This window comes from Oryx dammah, unplaced genomic scaffold, assembly GCF_014754425.2.
Source record: "Oryx dammah isolate SB20612 unplaced genomic scaffold, SCBI_Odam_1.1 HiC_scaffold_14, whole genome shotgun sequence".
NCBI classification, from domain to species: Eukaryota; Metazoa; Chordata; class Mammalia; order Artiodactyla; family Bovidae; genus Oryx; species Oryx dammah.
In genome coordinates, this window is record NW_024070198.1 from 22,431,548 (window position 1) to 22,450,490 (window position 18,943).

The 18,943-nt window shown below is 56.1% G+C and overlaps 1 protein-coding gene across 1 annotated transcript; it reads left to right on the forward strand.

Moving 5' to 3' along the window:
- Positions 1-800: 800 nt before the first annotated feature.
- TRIM8 (tripartite motif containing 8) lies at positions 801-17,801 on the forward strand. Its single transcript, XM_040254304.1, has 6 exons — positions 801-4,705; positions 13,742-13,837; positions 14,170-14,403; positions 15,388-15,419; positions 15,560-15,675; positions 16,215-17,801. The coding sequence occupies exons 1-6, from the start codon at positions 4,136-4,138 to the stop codon at positions 16,820-16,822; spliced, it is 1,656 nt and encodes a 551-aa protein (XP_040110238.1). The 5' UTR covers positions 801-4,135; the 3' UTR covers positions 16,823-17,801.
- The last annotated feature ends 1,142 nt before the right edge of the window (positions 17,802-18,943 follow it).

The window sequence follows — 18,943 nt, forward strand, 5'->3', positions numbered from 1 at the left end:
ATATACAACTGTCTCCTCTGGAATTTCCACTGGGATAGCTAAACCAATTCAAACATAATTTAGAACTATTCAAAAATCTCTCCACCCAAATCTTATCCTCTCCAGTTCTCTCCTTCTGGGTAAACGGCATCACCGCCCAGGCTCTTCTTAAGGCCCAAATCCTAAATTCAGAAGAATATTCTGTATTCATACAGTGATAAGCATATCTTGATCCCATTCCTACTCTATTATGTGTTGATTCCTCTTCATCCCATATCTAATTTGGCTCTACTTCCAAAATACATCCCAAATCTAGTAGCTTCTCACAACCAGCTTCAAGTCCAAACTCCTTACCATGACACTGTGTATTCTGGTTCCTGCCTGGCTTCTCCCTCACAACAGGCCTTCTTTCTGCCCTGGAACATACTTTATTCATTGCTTTTGTATTTGTTTTTCCCTCTGATTGAAGCACTCTTTGGACTTCCCAGGTGGCACAGTGGTAAAGAATCCACCTGCCAACCAGAAGACACAATTTGATCCCTGGGTTTGGAAGCTCCCCTGGAGAAGGAAATGGCAACCCACTCCAGTATTCTTGCCTGGAAAATTCCATGGACAGATGAGCCTGGAGGGCTACAGTCCACGGGGTCGCAAAGAATCTGACATGACTAAGCACATGTGCCACACCCAGATTGTCACTTGCCTGTGAAGTCAAAGTCTCTCAGCCGTGTCCGACTCTTCTCAACCCCATGGCCTGCATAGTCCATGGAATTCTCCAGGCCAGAATACTAGAGTGGGTAGCCTAACCCTTCTCCAGTAGATTTTCCTGACCCAGAATTGAACCGGGATTTCCTGCATTGCAGGCAGGTTCTTTACCAGTTGAACTACCAGGGGAGCCCTGACTCCTCCTGAATACTCAGGTCTCAGCTCAAATTTCACTTTCTGAGAATATTGTGTGAGTCCCTTACTCTCTGCCACAGAAATTATCTTACATAATTAGTTAAGCTTTTTGGGGGGGTACATATTTTCCCGGGAATCCCCAGGGCCTAGAAAAATGCCTGGTGCATGAGACTTTTGTTAAACATTTGTTAACTGACAGGTTGACTCCAATTTTTTTTTTTACTCCAATTTTTTAGGCCTCCATTTCCTTATAAATTGAAGAGACTAATAATGCATATTTTGTTTGGTAGATTTGAGCCTCAGAAATGTAGGGAAGGGAATTCTCTAGCTGTCCAGTGGTTAAGACTCTTCACTTCCACTGCAGTGGGAACAGGTTCTATCCTTGTGGAGGCACTAGGATCTCACATGCTGCCCTGGGCAGCCGAAAATAGAGTATCAAAAAAAAAAAAAAAAATGTAGGTAAAAATATTGAGGATACCGGGGAAATTGCTGCACAGTGAACCTTTGCAATTTGCTGCTGAGTTCCATCAGAACAGATGAGCCGATTGACAAATCCTCCTTTCCCTCTCAGGTAAAAGGAGACACGGGTGAAGAGGCCTAAGAAGATGTGGTCCCACTCCACAGCATTATCGTCTCCCTTTTAAGAAGCAGAGAAACTCATCCCCCATCCCCAATGTTTCATGTACCGAAGTTAGTGCAAATCACGTGAGCCCCGGGTTGCCCCGCCTTAAAGAGGCGGAGTCTCAGTTTGGGGACCAATAGCAGAAACAATCTCCGGAACAGCCCCCAACTCCAGACAGGGATAAGGGGAGGAGCCGGGCGCTCAGCAACTGTTATAGCACTTCCGGACAATACGCCCCGCCCCTCCTCCCCCTTCCCTGTCCGCTTATTTCTCCAGTGCCGGGTGGACAGAACCAGCCGGTGCTGATTACAGGCGCCGCCGTAGTGCTGCTGCTTTCTCCTCGCCTACACCTCCCAGTCTCCCCCCCGCTACCCTCGCAGAGTAGCGGGACCGGCCTTGATGTAGGGACACCACCCTCCTGCCTCCGCCTCTCTCTGCGCTAACTCGGGACCCCGGCTCACCGCAGTCCGCTCGCGTCTCCACCCTGCCCGCCGCGCTCTGCTCCGAGCTCATTGTATCCTCCCCATTCCTGGGCTCAGACTTCGAGGCCAAGCTGTGGCGGGAAGATCGGGAACCCCTGTGCACCCCTCCAGCCGGTCCCGCGAATTGGGGCCCCTCCCCCCCACTGCCGTCCTCGCAACAGCGCGGTAGTGGCGAGGGCTCTCTTTCCTCACCACTAAAGCAGAGACAGCCGACTGGCGGGCAGCAGAGACGAAGCCCCCCACTCCCAGGCGCGAGCCCCCTCCTCCCGTCCCCTTCCTAGGGGAAGGAGAGCCGAAGCCCGAGCGAGCTGAGGCAGGAAAAGGCAGCCGTGGACTGCCCAGCCAGCAGATCATTTTTATTATCGAGGTTATTAAAAGGGGGCGGGGAGCCCAGGATGAGAGGGAGGGGGTTAGAGACGCAGCTATTTTTATTAAACAGATTATTCCTGAAATAATAATTCGCGCAAGATGGCTGAAGGTGGCTGTGATGAGAGTGTTGGGGCTTTTTTTCCCTCCCCCCCCCCCTTTTTTTTGATCTGAGGATAAAGCTCTGAGGCGACAGCCGCTGCGGAGACCCTGCCCGGTGTGCCCTCCCCCCAGTTGAGAAGCAGCAGGCGGACAAACGGACCCACAGACGGAGCGACTGGCTCGGGCCCGCCCCGGACGCGTCGCCTGGGCAGCAGCTGGGGGCCGCGGGCGCTCGCCTTTCTGCCGACTTCTTCCAATTCTAATCTTTTTTTATTTTTTGGAAAGAACCAGGGTGGGTGGAGCAGAGGTGGAGAGAAATCGGGACTTGGCATTTTCTCCCCTGTCTTCTAATCTGAGGGAGGCCACCAGCCCTCCCCTTAAAAATCCCACCAAAAAAAAAAAAGCGAGCGAGCGATAGAAAGAACGCTGCAGGACCCTCCAGCGAGCGCGCTCGGACCCCCGGCCGCCACTGCGGCGGCTGCCGGGAGCTCAAGATGGCTGGACGCTGAGGGAGGCAGCCCGGCCCGGCTGGCTCGGCCCGGCTCCGCCGCCGCGAGCTGGCTCCGACCGCAGCCCCGAAGACCGGAGCAGAGGCCGAGAAGAAAAGAAAGTGGGGGGGAGGGGGGGCCGGGGTGGCGAAGGGGGAGGGCCGGGGCGGGGGGGGGAGGGGAAGGCCGGGAGTCGAGCCTCCTGTTCATTAGCAGTTGAGAAAAATTCCTTTCTAGTTTGATCAATCCTTGTTTTCCTCGGCAGAGCCGGGGCGCCCGCCCAGCGCGGAGACGGAGAGCGGGGTCTCTCTGCGGCGGGGGCGCCGGGCGCCAGGCCTCGGGGGAGCGCAGAAGTAGAGACGAGGGGGTCAGGCCGGAGCTCCGCCGGGGCTTCTCCTCCCTCCCTTTCTGGTTGGCTTTTTTTTTTCCACTTCTCTCCCTCCCCCTTCCGTTTCTATTTGTGAAGGGAGGAGGAAGGCAGAGGCGGGCTGCTGTCTCTGGCCGGGGACTGGAATTTCATCTGAATGACTGCCCCTGCGCTCACGCAGCGCCCCGGAGTCGGCCCGCCTGCGCCCCGCAGCCCGCACCCGCAGACCGCGGGCCAGCCGGTGGGCGCCCGCGCCGCGGCCCGGGGACAGGCTCGCCTCGCCCGCCCGGTCCGGATTTAGCAGTCCTTGGCCGGGCCGCACTCGCTTCCCCGGCCTCTCAGACCCTGGACGAGGTGAGGGAGGCGCGGCGCCGGCGAGCCAGGAGAGAGCCACCATTGCCGCCGCCGTCTCTGGAGGAAGTGTGCGGCTCCCGGGCTCTGTCCGCCTTGGGGCGCGCCCCAATGTCAGCCGCGGGCCGGAGTGCGGGCCGCCGGCCGCCGCAGCCCTAGCCGCGCCGACCGGGAGGCGGCCTCTTATATGGAATTTGGACCCCGGCGCTCCCCTCCAGGGCTGGTGCCCCGGCCGCGGCCCTGGCGCAGTCCGCCGCCTCCCGCTAGGCGCTCGGGAGGAGGAGGAGGAGACGCAGCCGGCTGCGCGCGCTGCGTGAGGACCGAGGCTCACTCCTCTGGGGGGGCGGGCGCGCGGAAGGCGCTGGTGAACTGAGCGACTGTCGGGACCGCTCGGGGCTCGGTTGCCCTCCCGCGGCACCGGACGGACCCCCCAGGTCGGGGAGTTGGGGAGACCTGCCCGGAGCCCCTGCCCGCCGCCGCCATGGCGGAGAATTGGAAGAACTGCTTTGAGGAGGAGCTCATTTGCCCGATCTGCCTGCACGTCTTCGTGGAGCCGGTGCAGCTGCCGTGCAAACACAACTTCTGTCGGGGCTGCATCAGTGAGGCGTGGGCCAAGGACAGCGGCCTGGTGCGCTGCCCGGAGTGCAACCAGGCTTACAACCAGAAGCCGGGCCTGGAGAAGAACCTGAAGCTCACCAACATCGTGGAGAAGTTCAACGCCCTGCACGTGGAGAAGCCTCCGGCGGCGCTGCACTGCGTGTTCTGCCGCCGCGGCCCCCCGCTGCCCGCGCAGAAGGTCTGCCTGCGCTGCGAGGCGCCCTGCTGCCAGTCCCACGTGCAGACGCACCTGCAGCAGCCCTCCACCGCCCGCGGGCACCTCCTGGTGGAGGCGGACGACGTGCGGGCCTGGAGCTGCCCGCAGCACAACGCCTACCGCCTTTACCACTGCGAAGCCGAGCAGGTGGCCGTGTGCCAATACTGCTGCTACTACAGCGGAGCGCATCAGGGGCACTCGGTGTGCGACGTGGAGATCCGGAGGAATGAGATCCGGGCAAGTACCCTACACACACACACTCACACACTCCCCTCCTTCCCGGCGGCCTGGGACCACCTTTCCGGACAGGCTGACTCTTGTGACATCAGGCCAGAGGCCCCTTTCCAAACTCCTACTCTGTAAGTTTGGAGGCAAGGTCCTGGGAAGAAGGGTCCCCAATCGCTACTTGATATATTCCCGCACCTGTGCTCATAGGGTCCATCTTGTGAGTCACTTATAGAAATGAGGTGTGGGGCTGTCAGGGGCAGAGTTTGGCTGTTGCTTTTCTGATTTGCGCGCAGCTCCCTGCCCCGGCAGTTGTTTCCGTAGGCCCTAGGGGAAGTCACTAAAGGCAGTGACCCAGGTCCTGCTTCTCCAGCTGCTGTTTATGTAATGAGTGTCCTGGTGCCGCTGCTGTGGCTGACATGATCCATGATGCTGGCATACCAATGAGGAAGTAAACAAAAGCAGCCATGTTAGTTTCAAGCCCTATTGGAAACACACTGGGGGGGTGGAGGGGGAGCTTCCGGAGGGAGAACAGAGCCCCTGGCCAAGGCCTGGGCAGCCAACGGCATCACCAGGACAGCATCTCGGCTATTGGGATCATTCCCTGTAACCCCCTCTCCATGTGTGAGAATCACTGCCCACGGTGTGCCTGTGTGTGTTGCACGCGTCCGCATGAACACACCTTAAAGTATGTCTTCATCACCCTGAACCCTTTTCTCCCAGCCCAGCCCTCTATCACAGCCCTCCCACATTTGGGGAGGGGAAGTGGAAGACGGAAAAAGAATCCTGTGGGTTTAAGGTTGAGCCGCCTAGCAATCTGGTTTCAGGCAGCTGGCTCCCCTGGGCTGCCGGCTGGGTGATTATGGAACCGCATCCCCTCCCATTGTATACACCCTGCAGCAGCGGCCAATGTCAAAACCGCCTTCCCCCTCAGGCCTCTGGGCCTGGCCTGGCTGTGGAGCTGGACTGAAGCAATACTTCCGTCCCCTTCAGTGGAGGGGGGCTCCTCCTAGGTTCCTCCCTGGTCCCCTGGCTTTCAGGGTTGAGTCATACCAGAAGGAAGGGGTTGGCCTGAGACTGTCTGAGCCATCTCAGAAGCCCCAGCTTGGGGCCTGGGTGTGATATCATGGGGGTGAGACTGGGAGTGTTGCTGGGTGGGGACCCCTGGAGGCTAGTCGAGGCCAGTGGGAGCTTGGGTATGAGGAAGCTCTGAACAGGGCACAGTTGGAGATGGGGGCTGTTTCCTGTGAGGGGGACCAGTCAGAATGAGTCACTGTTTAGCAATTAACAAACATACACATACAGCTAACAAAAGGCAGGAGGGCTGCCACAGGCTGAGGGCAGGGATAACAAATAAAATTTGCTGTATAATTAGTTTCCAATTGGATGGGCTGGCCCTGGGGTTTTGTGCCAGGGCAGGGCCTCTCGATTCTTAAAGGAAGTGTGTGTGTGTGACGGGGGAGGATGGAGAGAAGAGCCACCCCCTCACACACATCAGGACTGGAAAAGGCAGAGGCCTAGGGGAGGATATGAGCCCCTAGTGTACTCCACCCTCCACCCAGGGCAGGCAGAGCCCAAACTGTCCCTAGTATTGAGAAGCTGTTAATAAAGATAGAAGGGCTGGGAAGGAGGCTGGGAAAAGTGCAGAGAAAGAAAAGCTGCCCAGTTCTCTGTCCTGGGTTTGACAGTGGAAAATGAAAGGAGGGGAAAGGTGGAGATGTGGCTGAAAAGCAGAGAAAGGGACAACCACCAGGGTGATGAGTAAGCGTGCAGAGTGTGCACCCACGGCTTATGCCCTTAGTTGTGTCGGAGTGCTCAGGTGTCTTTCAGTGAGGGAGAAAACACCGTTGTGCCTGATTTGGTAGTAGGAGAGTGTCTGTAGATGTGGGTCCGTGTTCTCGAGTGTCTTTGAGACTGTCTGCTTTGCCCTCAAAGGTACCTGGCACCCGTACACAGTGTACCCTGGAGTTCCCACCAGCAGGTTCTGGAACGCATGGAAGGACCTGAACTTTGTTAGCAGCTCCATGTGCATGTGCGTCTCTGTGTGTGTGTTCGTTCCTGTTCCTGCTGTGGGCAGGCGCAGAAGTAGTGGGTTGCATCACAACCAGATGTGCAGTTCTGTGTGCTCAGCATCTGTGCCCCGCAGCCCGAGCCTCATCCCTTCCCAGGCTCCCTTACCCCAGGCCCTCCAGATCCTCTCTGGTGTCAGGGCACTGGAGTTGGAAACCCTGCAGTGGTCTCAGCTCCATGCCACTGCCACTCGGTGTGAGTTGAACTTACTGAACAGGAGGGCCTCACCCTCATGGGAGGGGGTGAGCTGCAGAGAATCTGAATGGAAGAACCCATTGCGCTCCATCCTCACTAGGCCAGCCAGGGGGAGGGGCCTTTTCCTGGGCCTCTTTTCCCTTGTGGGAGGGAGGCTGTCTTAAAGGGCCCCTGCTGGTGCCATGGATGAAGGCAACAGAATTCTCCCAGATACAGGAGCAGACGCATGGAAACCTGGATCACACCTTAAGATACAGACAGCTCTGCTTCTTGTGCTTCCTCTTCCGTCGTCCCAGAGAAGGGGTAGGGGCTGCTGAAATGCCCTATTGGCTAGAAACAGGAAACCCTGATCAATCTCCCCCGGTGGTCCTCTGCCCCATAGTCAAAGCACCCACCTGTGCAGGGACCCAGAGCTGGGAGCCAAGCAAGGCTTCCACCTAGCAGGGGGGCTCAAAGGCAGGCCTTTGAAATCCTTGCCCCACTCTGCCCTTGTGAAGCCAGTGTGCAGGCCATGTTGCCCTAAAGCCTGGATGCCCACTGGGTAGACCCTAGAGACCATGCTCCCGAGACATCTTTAGACCCAATGTGTTCTCCTTTGGGGCTATGGAAGGCTGAGGACCCAAGATTGGGGCATCCAGGTGGTCAAACCCTCTTCAGACCCCAGGTGTAGGGATTCATGTGAGCAACTTGGGACTGGTTTGAGCTGAGAGCACCTTTATCTTAGAACCTTCCTCAACACAGAAAGAAGACCCAAGATAAGGCCTAGATGTGTCTGTAAATGGTTAGGCAGGGTGTGTGTGTGTGTGTTCAGGTCACAGTTGTGCCTCTGTGTGGTTCCTAGTACCCCAGACTGAGGTTGGAAATGTTCCCAGGACTCTGTACCCTGACTTCTCAAAGGTTTAGAGTTAAGAAGAGGTTTTTATCTGGGGACAGGATCCCACTTCTTGGGCCAGTTTGGGGTTCGCAGCTGCTCCCATTGCTGCTGACTAGAGGGGTTGCCCTGGGACCCTGGAGGGCACCCTAGGTCTCTGCCTCGTGTGTCTGTCACCAGGCAGGCTCTGGGAGAGAGGGCTGCCCTGGCCCAGCTAGAGCCCGGTTGTGGCTGCAGCCTGCTTCAGGCAGTATCAACCCCACTGCTCCCTGCCGCCCTCCACTGACCATAATCCTCAGGTCTTAGGTGGGGTGGGAGCTAGGATGGGGAGGCTGTGTGTGTGTGAAGTGTGAGGGTCAGGTACCTGCTCCTTTACCATCCTGAAGGATTGGGAAGGGGGCAGGGCTTGGCCTTCCTCCCTGGGCCCCAGGCAGAGAGGAAGGAACCTGAGGCGGAGGCCCAGCACCCCCAGCTCCACCCCAGGATCCTGCTGATACAGCTGGGCATCTGTCATGCAGGCCCTGTTGATTACTCTGCCTCCCCCAGCTCTGAGTGCCTGTGCATCCATCTTCACAGATGTGCGTGTGTAACTGGTGTGTCTGGGTGTGCATCTCATGCGGAACTACTGTTTTGTATCACTTGTATATCTCCGAGAAGGTGCAGTGTGAATGACTGACTTACAGAGTTGTCTTGTGTCTGACTGTGGGGCTGGGAAGATCCATGTGTGTGTTGTTGGCTGGGGCGGGGGGTGCCCTGCTTGCTGTATACCTGTGAGTGGAAGTTGAGTGTGCACACATGTCTATCAGTGATGGCACTAGTGTGTGTGTGACTGCCTGCCTGATGGTGGTTGGTTGGTAGCTATGAGTCTTGTGTAACTTTCTCACCTGATGGGGATGTTGGAGTGGGGAGGGAAGGGGACACACCTTTGGGTGAGCTTGTTGCCCGAGGTGGGTATTGGAGGTGGAAGCCCAGATGGATCCTGCCATGCTGTGTTGGGGGTAGTCAGGGTGGTTGTAGGAAGAAGGGGAGACTGGCTGGGGCCCCGGCCCCGGCCTGAGCAGGCAGGCCTGGCTGGCCGTATCCCTGGCTCTGGGAAAGTCTTCCTTCCCGGCTGGCCTGGCATTCAAACTCAGACAAAGGGGGGCTTTCTCTCTCGCCTCTTTGTTCTGCTGCCCCAGAGCGCTGCTCTCTGCATGGCAAAAGCTAATTCCACTTTGCAGCTGGGAAGCCCTCTCTGGGTCTGCCGGGGCTTGCCTTCGAGGTGCCGCCTTTCTCCTTGCCCTGGCTCCTGCCCTGTAGCCATTTCACCCTGGGTCTGTGGTTGTCTGCAGCCTAGGGGTTCACACAGTAGCCCCAGGCAGGGACTGAGGCCCAGGAAGGGATGACCAGGACAGGCAGAAGCTGCTCTGAGGCCAGGCAGAAGCTGCTCTGAGGCCAGGTGGGAGTGCTGTGGCCCAAGGAGAGGGGAGAGGCTGACTAATATACTTTTGGGACTAGGGCTGATGCGGGAGAGTGGGGGGCGGCTTTGGCAGCTGGGGAGGAGGTTAGGAGGGGGTCACTGCGCAGGGGCTGCCTCCAGAGTGGGAGCTGGCATGGGGGTCATGTGAGCAGGAAAAGGTGCTCCGGCTGCCCAGCACCCTTTTCTCACCTCCAGCCCTGGCCCCCTCTAAAAAACCCGGGGCCTGCCCCTGGCCTGGCTCCTGGGGCCCTGTTCCCTTCTGACTGCTTTTCTTCAAGGTTGACTTGAGGACTTTATTATTATCATTTATTAACTTCTATATAGCCTAGAGTCTCTATGGCCTTACCTGTCTGCCCAGTCCAGTCTGGCACCAGAAATGCCAGCTGGGCCTGGCCAGTCAGTCTCCAGAAGGCTGGGAAGCTTTCCCAGGGCAGGAATGGGAGGGGCTCATGATGGACCCCTCTCCAAGCTGGGCTTGGGCATCGGAGAGAGCAGCTCAAGGCAGAGTCTAGAACATTAGGCGACAGGTATGGGGGTCTTGGAAGTGTGGGAATAGTGAGCCCCCAAGTCTTCCTGATGCTTTTGGCCTCACAGGCCCAGGAGCAGACTGTGGAAGGTCTTAAGTGCTCAGGGAAGGAACAGGGGTGGGAGTGGGGCTGGGCCTCACAGTGCCCCTTCCTCTGCAGGAGGTGTGGCCTCTTGAGTGCTGCTAGTCTAGACCATGGTTCTCTCCATTCTGCTTCTGCACCCTGAGGCGTGCCACGGTCCAGGTGACCCGCTTCAGGCTAGGAGCAGTTTGTGGAGTGTGTGTCCCACTGCCTCCTGCACTAAGAGGCAGTCAAGCTGGGAAATCTCTCACCTGTGGGTTTTTCTCAGGTAGGTAACGGAGCCTCAACTCTCAGTAATTTCCGGGAGGTTGAGATGGAAAGGAGGCTGCTGGTAGAGGAAGGAGTCCTTGCTTCCTCTGCTCCCCATCTTCTAGCGAAATGGCAACCCACTCCAGTGTTCTTGCCTGGAGAATCCCAGGGATGGGGGAGCCTGGTGGGCTGCTGTCTCTGGGGTTGCACAGAGTCGGACAAGACTGAAGCGACTTAGCAGCAGCAGCAGCAGCAGCAACCTGATTCAGTCACTTGAGGGGATCAAGGGGCAGCAAGCGGATTTCCCTTCTTCCCACCACCACTCCTAACCCCAATTTTCCATTGTCTGAGACAGCAGTATTCCCCCCAGGCTGCTGTTCCGCCAGGTGTTGACTGTGGCAGGAGTAAGATCACCTAGCCCCGAGGGAGAGTGATTCCTGCAAGGGGGAGCTGGACAAGGTAGGCCCCCTTCCCAGGCCAAGGGTGGCTCCTACCCCATGACAGTTTGCTTCCTGTTCCTGGCCTCTCCCTGCCCCCTGTACTGGAGACAGAAGGCCGATGGCCTCTGAGCTGGGCTTGGGCTGATAAAACCCAGCCACCTGCTAGGGAATGTGCCCACTTGTCTGGGCTGGGCTCTGTCCCAGAGGGCTCGGGGCAGGCAAGGATTAGGACTTGGATCCAGAAGTCAAGGGAGGACAACCTCAGGGTCCTAGGGTGACAGTGCTGCCAGGAGTGGATGTGGGAAAAGCCCAGAAGTTCCACCCCCTGGGACAAGACCTAAAGTGCCTCCCTGGGCTGTACCCTGAGGGGGTTTCAGAGGGGTGGGGTGGGGGCCTCCCGCTGGTCTGCAGGATGGGAGTGAACAGGCCCACTCCAGGGCTCCGAGGGAAAAGGGGCTGGGATCCCATCTGGGGCTGCCTCTCTCCTGCCCCTCATCTGGGACTCAGCCCCAGGTATACCCCTACTCTGATACTGAGGGGTTTGGTGGTGCACAGATGTGTCGGGGTGGGTGAAGCCTGGGCTCTCAGATGTCCTGGACACTGGGAAGGCCTGGAGCCTCGGGTGCATCTGGGTTGGGGGACTGTCCTCCCAAGTGTGGGGACGAGGCAGCCACCAGGCAGAATTTTGTTGCAGGGAGGTACAAAGGTCTAAAGTCCTTTGGTATTCTTGCCACCTCACCTTCACGCAGACCTCCCTCTGTTGTCTGGGGCCTTCAGGAGGCCCTGCCTTCACGGTACAGGGGTGTGTGTGTGAGACAGTGTGCCTGAGGTGGTCTCAGGGCCCAGGGAGCGGTGTGTGCTTGTGTGTGCCTGTGCAGTTGGGTACATGTAGTTGGGCTGTACTCTGGGGGCTGCCCGCCCTCTTCACGTGACTGGGGGCAGTTTCACAGACAGGGAGGAAGGATGTGTCACTACCTCCATTCCTGCTCCCACCCAGCTGTGTTTCTAGACAGGCTCTGACTCCCAGGCTGGCAGCAGGTTCCTGTGCATGTGGGGCTGGGGTGAGGGGCCTGCTGGAGGTGCTGGAGTGGGGCAGGGCTGTGTCCGTGGGTCATGTCATGAGGTGCTGTCCTGGGTCACTGAAAGGTCAAGTTGTTGGGAAGGGGGGATGCAGTGTGTCCCAGACTTTCCCAGCTCAGAATCTGAATGCCTCCTCCTGGCCCCAGAGATTTGGTTTTCTGTTTGCAGGGTCACTACCAACACAAAACAGGGTCGCTGAACTCTCTTGCTGGCCTTGGTTTCCCCATATGTAAAAGGGGTTGGGGGTAAAAGGGAGGTATTGCTGGCAGCTTGTCTTGAGGAAGCCACCTGAATGTGAATGGGAGTGAGGGTCACGGGGTCAAACTTGAGGGGCACTTTGAGGTGTACACAGAGGAAGAAAAAGAACCACTTCTTGTGGAGTGGACACTTACTGTGAGCTAGGGTCTGTTTCTGTTTTGCAAATCTTGTTTTGTGCGCAAAACTCATGGGTTTATTCAGCAAACAACGTTATGCATCTGTAGGGTGCTGGGGTCCTTAGGTCTCAACTGGGAAGGGAAGTAGAAAAATACAGCAGCAAAGCCCTGTTTTCAAGAAGCCTTGAGTTTTGTTTGGAGATCAGAGTGCAGTTTGTCAAACAGACTCTAGAATACTGTTGTCCTATAGCTCTTCCTGTGACGTGGCCACGATTTGTGCCTGTAGTGTCCAGTATAGTAACCACTAGCACTTGAACTGAGCGTGGTACACATGAAAAACTGGTGGTTAGTGTATTTGACTTTTAATTAACTTAAAGTGAAATAGCCACGTTGTGACTAGTGGCTAGCTACCATATTGGACACCACAGCTATAGGAGGAAAGCAATGTGACAGCCCCACCATACGGCAGGACAGGGAGGGACCTTCAGAGCCTCTGAGCAGGGGCCATGGAGAGGAGCGGAGCCTTAAGTTGGGCCTTGAAGGATAGACACGGGATGGGAGAAGGCACCATGGGCTACAGAAAGGCATCAGCAGGCTGCTGCTGCTGCTGCTAAGTCGCCTCAGTCGTGTCCGACTCAGTGCAACCCCGTAGACGGCAGCCCATCAGGCTCCCCCGTCCATGGGATTTTCCAGGCAAGAGTACTGGAGTGGGGTGCCATTGCCTTCCCCAGAGCTCAAATGTGCAATGTCAGGGAAAAGATACCAGCCCACCTGACTGGGAGAAGCAGGTCGTAAGAGCCTACAGTGTTTGGAAGGAGGGGTCATTGAGGGTTCTTGGGCAGGAAAGAGACTTGTTTCAAGAGGTGTGTCTGGTAAGGGAGGAAAACAAGGTGGTTGGAACAGCCAGGATGAGCAGCACTGGGAGGAAAGGGGTTGTGGAGTCAGATTAAGCACTGAGAAGAGCAGTATGGTCCAGAACCTTCCAGCAAACTGGCCTCAGGTCTTCGGAGAACCAGAGTCTCCTCTCCCTCCAGGTCCGACTAGCAAGGACTTCAGAGGCCTAGCTCTCAGTGTCAGGAGCAAGCCAGGGGTCAGGTGGCTGGCTTGATGTCCCGCAAGTGTAAGGCAAGCATAAGATAAGATTTCTGGGCTGGGCCAGAGGACTTGTGAGACCCAGGAAGGCTGTGTGAAGCTCTGTACCATTTCTAAGATGGTGCTCCCCAGAGAGAGGCCCCACGACTTGGATAAGAACAGACCCTACTGCCTGGTCATTTAGGTTTGTCTTCCAGCTCTGACATTTACTAGCTGTGTGACTTTGAAGGAACTACTTAACCTTTCTGGTTTCCTCTTCTCTGAAATGTGGATAATAATAGTACTTATCTCATAGCATTACTGGAATGATTAGATAATTCTATACAGGAAGAGTGCTTAGAACTGAGGCTGGCCTGACCCTGCCCTCAGAAAGCTCATGGTTTAGATATGTGTGGGAAGCTATTCCCCGTTCTCTGTTCCTGGGGACAGGCTGGCCAGGCAGTTGTTTCCAGGGCCCTGGGATTTCACGGGGGCCAGAAGGGTTTTTAGATCCCGAAATTTTAGATCATCTGGGTCAAAGGATCAATAGGATGAGTTTGTTCTGTACAGGGAAGGATGGTGTTCACCCATCTTAGCCCCTCTGATGCCCATCCCCCTACTGTCTCTGCAGAAGATGCTGATGAAGCAGCAGGACCGACTGGAGGAGCGAGAGCAGGATATTGAGGACCAGCTGTACAAACTTGAGTCAGACAAACGCCTGGTGGAGGTAGCCAAGCCCACGCCCATGGCATAGGGTGGGGATGGCTTGGGTGCAAGGCCTGGGGCTAGTTCCTTGCTTGGGCTCGGACCTGTTGCATGGTCAGCTCTCTATGCCAGAATCCCTTGCTCAGTCATTCAATGACCTATTAGTGGATGAGCCCCCGACTGGTGCCAGGGTTGCTGTACTACCAGTTCAGGATTCCAGGTCCGACCTTGCCCGCGGGAAGCCCTAGGCAGCCTGGGGGTTTGGGGTCCCAGACTCCCCTATCCAGGATGGGAGTCAGGCAAGAGTGGCAGCCAGAGGCACCCCCATACTCACCAGTTCCCCCACCCTTGCAGGAGAAGGTGAGCCAGCTGAAGGAGGAGGTGCGACTGCAGTACGAGAAGCTGCACCAGCTGCTAGACGAGGACCTGCGGCAGACAGTGGAGGTCCTGGACAAGGCCCAGGCCAAATTCTGCAGCGAGAACGCGGCGCAGGCGCTGCATCTCGGGGAGCGCATGCAGGAGGCTAAGAAGCTCCTGGGCTCCCTACAGCTACTCTTCGACAAGACAGAGGATGTCAGCTTCATGAAGGTGGGCTGGGCCCAGGGTTGGCTGGTGGGACCCAGGGGGACATTTCTAAGTTGGAGTCCGTGTGCATTGCTCCCCAGCTGGCTCCCCCACCACAGGGGTTTGCAGCCAGCGTGCATAGATTCAGAACCTCCCCACCACCCCCGTTCTTTCTAGCTTTACAACCTTGGCAAGTCATATACGTTCCCTAGGCCTCAGCTCTCTCACTTATAAAATAGGGTTGATAATATTGTTTTTGTTCAGTCACTCAGTCCTATCCGACTCTTTGTGACCCCGTGGACTGCAGAGGCCAGGCTTCCCTGTCCTTTACCATCTCCCAGAGCTTGCTCAAACTCATGTCTGTTGAATCGGTGATTTCATCCAACCATCTCGTCCTCTGTCATCCCTGTCTCCTCCTGCCTTCAGTCTTTCCCAGCATCAGGGTCTTTTCCATACAGATCTGTTATCTGTCATCCATAATTCCAGATTTTTAAAAATCTCTGAAAACCGAAAGAGAAAAGTTCAGGCAACTCATTTAACAGCAAACATTTGACTTGAACTAATGTTGACAATTTATGGTATTTATTGATCTTACTTGGTACAAATGTTGAAATGTTGCTGCAGAAACATCGATGTGTTAGATTATGGTGTCCTCCGTAATCACATATTATGATACAGGCATCACGTCCCTTCCAAAATCCAGAAAATTCCATAATCCGAAACACATCCTGCCCCAAAGATTCTGGATGAAATATTGAGTGCCTGCAGAACCTTCTTGTTAGTTGTTTAGATAAGATGCTGGATGTCTGGAAAGCACTCATAGTGTTGTCTGTCACACAGCAAGAGCTCAGTCTTCTGAAAACAGAGGCACCCCACCCTCTGCCCCTGCAACACTCTGGCCAGCCTCAAAAGTGTCAGCCCTTCGTGGGGAGAGGGAGAATGGGGCCGCTTCCATCTTCCCCTCTCCCATGCTGCCTTTCCCACTGACACCCTTTTCTCTCCCCCTAGAACACCAAGTCTGTGAAAATCCTAATGGACAGGTGAGCAGATGGCCACTGGCCCTCAGGGGAACACACGTGGGGGAGGGCAGGAAGGGGCAGGCCCACGGGGGGTGGGGGGAGGTAGGGCGGGCTTACGCGAGATACCTCCTCACAGCAGACACCCCGTCCACTGCCCCCAGGACCCAGACCTGCACAGGCAGCAGCCTCTCTCCCCCTAAGATCGGCCACCTGAACTCCAAGCTCTTCCTGAACGAGGTGGCCAAGAAGGAGAAACAGCTGCGGAAGATGCTAGAAGGTGAGAGTGAGATCCTCAATCACAGGAAGAGAAACCTTTGCATGTATGCTCACTTGCTTCATTTGCATCTGATACTTTGCAACCCCATGGACTGTAGCTGGCCAGGCTCCTCTGTCCATACAATTCTCCAGGCAAGGCTACTGGAGTGGGTTGCCATGCCGTCCTCCAGGGGATCTTCCCAACCTGGGGATCGAGCCTGTGTCTCCTGCATTGCAGGAGGATTCTTTACCCACTGAGCCACCTGGGAAGGTTGAGGGAACCATCTGGGCAAGGGTAAATGCCAGAGCCTTCCCTCTGAGCGGTAGCCTGGCCTGTCATAAGCCTTGCCTCATATTCTGGCTCTGCCACTTCCAGATGTGGGACCTTGGGCAGGCCATAGTACTTCCCTGAGCCTTGGCTTCTTCAGCTGTAAAATGGGAATGGAGTAGCCAGCATCAAGACAATACTGTGCTTGGCCCCATAGAAAAGTTCCCCGGGGAGAGGAGGCTGGGATGGCCTAGGATGGGGCTTTAGCAACTTTTTGCCCAAACTTTCCACAGGCCCCTTCAGCACACCGGTGCCCTTCCTGCAGAGCGTCCCCCTGTACCCCTGTGGCATGAGCAGCTCTGGGGCGGAAAAGCGCAAGCACTCGACGGCCTTCCCTGAGGCCAGTTTCCTAGAGACATCGTCGGGCCCCGTGGGCGGCCAGTATGGGGCAGCGGGCACAGCCAGCGGCGAGGGCCAGTCAGGGCAGCCCCTGGGGCCCTGCAGCTCCACGCAGCACTTGGTGGCCCTGCCGGGCGGCGCCCAACCAGTGCACTCGAGTCCGGTGTTCCCCCCATCGCAGTATCCCAACGGCTCCGCCGCCCAGCAGCCCATGCTCCCCCAGTATGGCGGCCGCAAGATTCTCGTCTGTTCTGTGGACAACTGTTACTGTTCTTCCGTGGCCAACCACGGCGGCCACCAGCCCTACCCCCGCTCCGGCCACTTCCCCTGGACAGTACCCTCGCAGGAGTACTCACACCCGCTCCCGCCCACCCCCTCCGTCCCCCAGTCCCTTCCCGGCCTGGCGGTCAGAGACTGGCTCGATGCCTCCCAGCAGCCTGGCCACCAAGATTTCTACAGGGTGTATGGGCAGCCGTCCACCAAACACTACGTGACGAGCTAACGCCGCGCGGGCGGCGAGCACCGGGAAATCTGCCCCCCCAGCCCCCGGTGGCTCGGGGATGATGCATCCAGAGACCTGCCCTTCTACCTTCCTGTCCTCCCTCCCTCTCTCCTCCATTCCCCTAAGTCTTTTCCTTTTGGATTTTGTTTTGTTTAGGGCTTGTTTTGATTTTTTTTTTTTTTTTTAATGAATCTCCTGGACGCGGAGGAGGTGACAGTGGGCGCTGGCCTGGGCCGGGGCCGCAGGTGGCCCTGGAGTTGGGAAAGCGTCTACCTCAAGGCGCTGAGCTCTCTCTCTCTCTCTGTCTCACCTTTTCCCCTCCCCTCCTTCCCCTTCCCACCCCATGGCTGGAAGGAGCCTCAGCTTCCTTTACAGCCCTGAGGGGAGGGGCAGTTTCCGACTCTCCTCACCCAGCCCTGGGAGGAGGGCCCAGGGGCCCACTGGCCTGCTTCTCCTGTTGGTTTTCTTTTGGGCAGTGTGATCACTGACTGAATAAGGAATGACCTGTAGATTGTGGGGCTTTTTTCTTTTTTTAAACCAAGAATGATTTTTCCTGCTTCCTTCTCACCATCCTCCCAGACGGAGTTCAAAGGCCACTTCTCAAGCAGCTTTCGGCACCTTCAGCCTCAGAATGGAATCTTAAAGACAGGAACCCCATGTCTAGGAAAGGGGAAAAGGAACTTTGCCAATGATAGTGACCACAGCAAAAGCAAATAATAATAATATTAATAATAATAAAGAGAAATAAAAGAAATAATAAAATAAGAAACCATAGCACAGCCCTTGTCGAGGTCAGCGGGAGAGGAGGGGCTGCCCGGAGTTGGGTCCTTGCCTGGGTTTTGACACAGCAACTTCCTGTAGCGAGCACTTTGTATGAATCGTGGACTTCCTGTTCTCAAGGCGCAGGTATTTATTCTGTAATCTGTCTAGAGCACACACCGAAATCCAACCTTCTAATAAACATAATGGCGCAGTCCCACTCCCTGCCTCGCCTCTTACCCCCAACTCCCCCAGGCCTGGGGTCTTCAGGCATTGGTGTGAGGAGGAGCCCCCTCTAGGGACGGAAGCCCTGGCCTTGATTCTCTTCTGGGTTTAGTCTGTTCCAGGCCTGTGGATGTCAGTTCGTCAGCCACTAACTATATCTACTCTCGGCCTTGGGTTCATTTGACAAATATTTGCTGAGGGCCTCCTAGGCCCAGCCTCCCTGCTGCATGGGCCCCGGCATCTCTTTGAGTTTCTGCCAACATGCTCTTAGCAAGGACAGACAAAGGAAAAAATACCTTTCTATGAGTCTTGCAAAGTTTACCTCCTTCACTCCACAAATATTTATTAAGTACATGTTAAGCGCCAGGCACTGTGTAGGTCTAAGGGCACAGAGCTACAGCAGTCTCTATCTTGGAATTTAGTCTAATGGAGCCTCAGCCCCCATTGATGTGATAAGGGTGGGGGGCACTTAGCTCCATTCTTCCTTTGGTGGCTTAAGCTCTGGCCCCTGCCCCTTCCTCCAGTGAGCATGGAAGAAGAGAAGGCGGGAAAATCTTGAACACAGGGAAGCATGGAGGTTGGGTGGCAAGGTGAAAAAGACATCCTACCCTCATCCCCTTTGGCAGAGCCTCTCAAAGTCCAGTGTGTCAGGAGCTTGTTAAAAAGAGCTGATTCCTGGGGCCCTACATGGACTCGGTGGAAATCACTGAGGGCAACCCGCTTTTGTGTGGGTTTTTTTTTTTGCCAAGGCATGCTTGATCTTAGTTCCCTGACCAGGAATCAAACCAAGCAGGGATTGAACTCTGCCTTCGGCAGTGGAAGCGCAGAGTCCTAACCAGACCATTGGGATTCCCAAGAATCGCATTTTTAACTTCCTGGTAATTCTGACACATCCTGGGGTTTGAGAAGTGCTGCCATGACGGACTGGCCAGGCACCTGCTTGTCAGACCTGTGGGTAGGGTGGAAGGATGGGCAGGGCACACCAAGCCCTCTTGGGGAAGGAGCCAGGTGAGGGTGGGTGGGGGCTAATTTTTTTTTTTAATCTATTTTTAATTCAAGGATAATTGCTTTACAATATTGGGGGCTGATCTTTTAAAAGATCTCTGGTTTGTTGCCTAACACTTTTCATAGATCTGC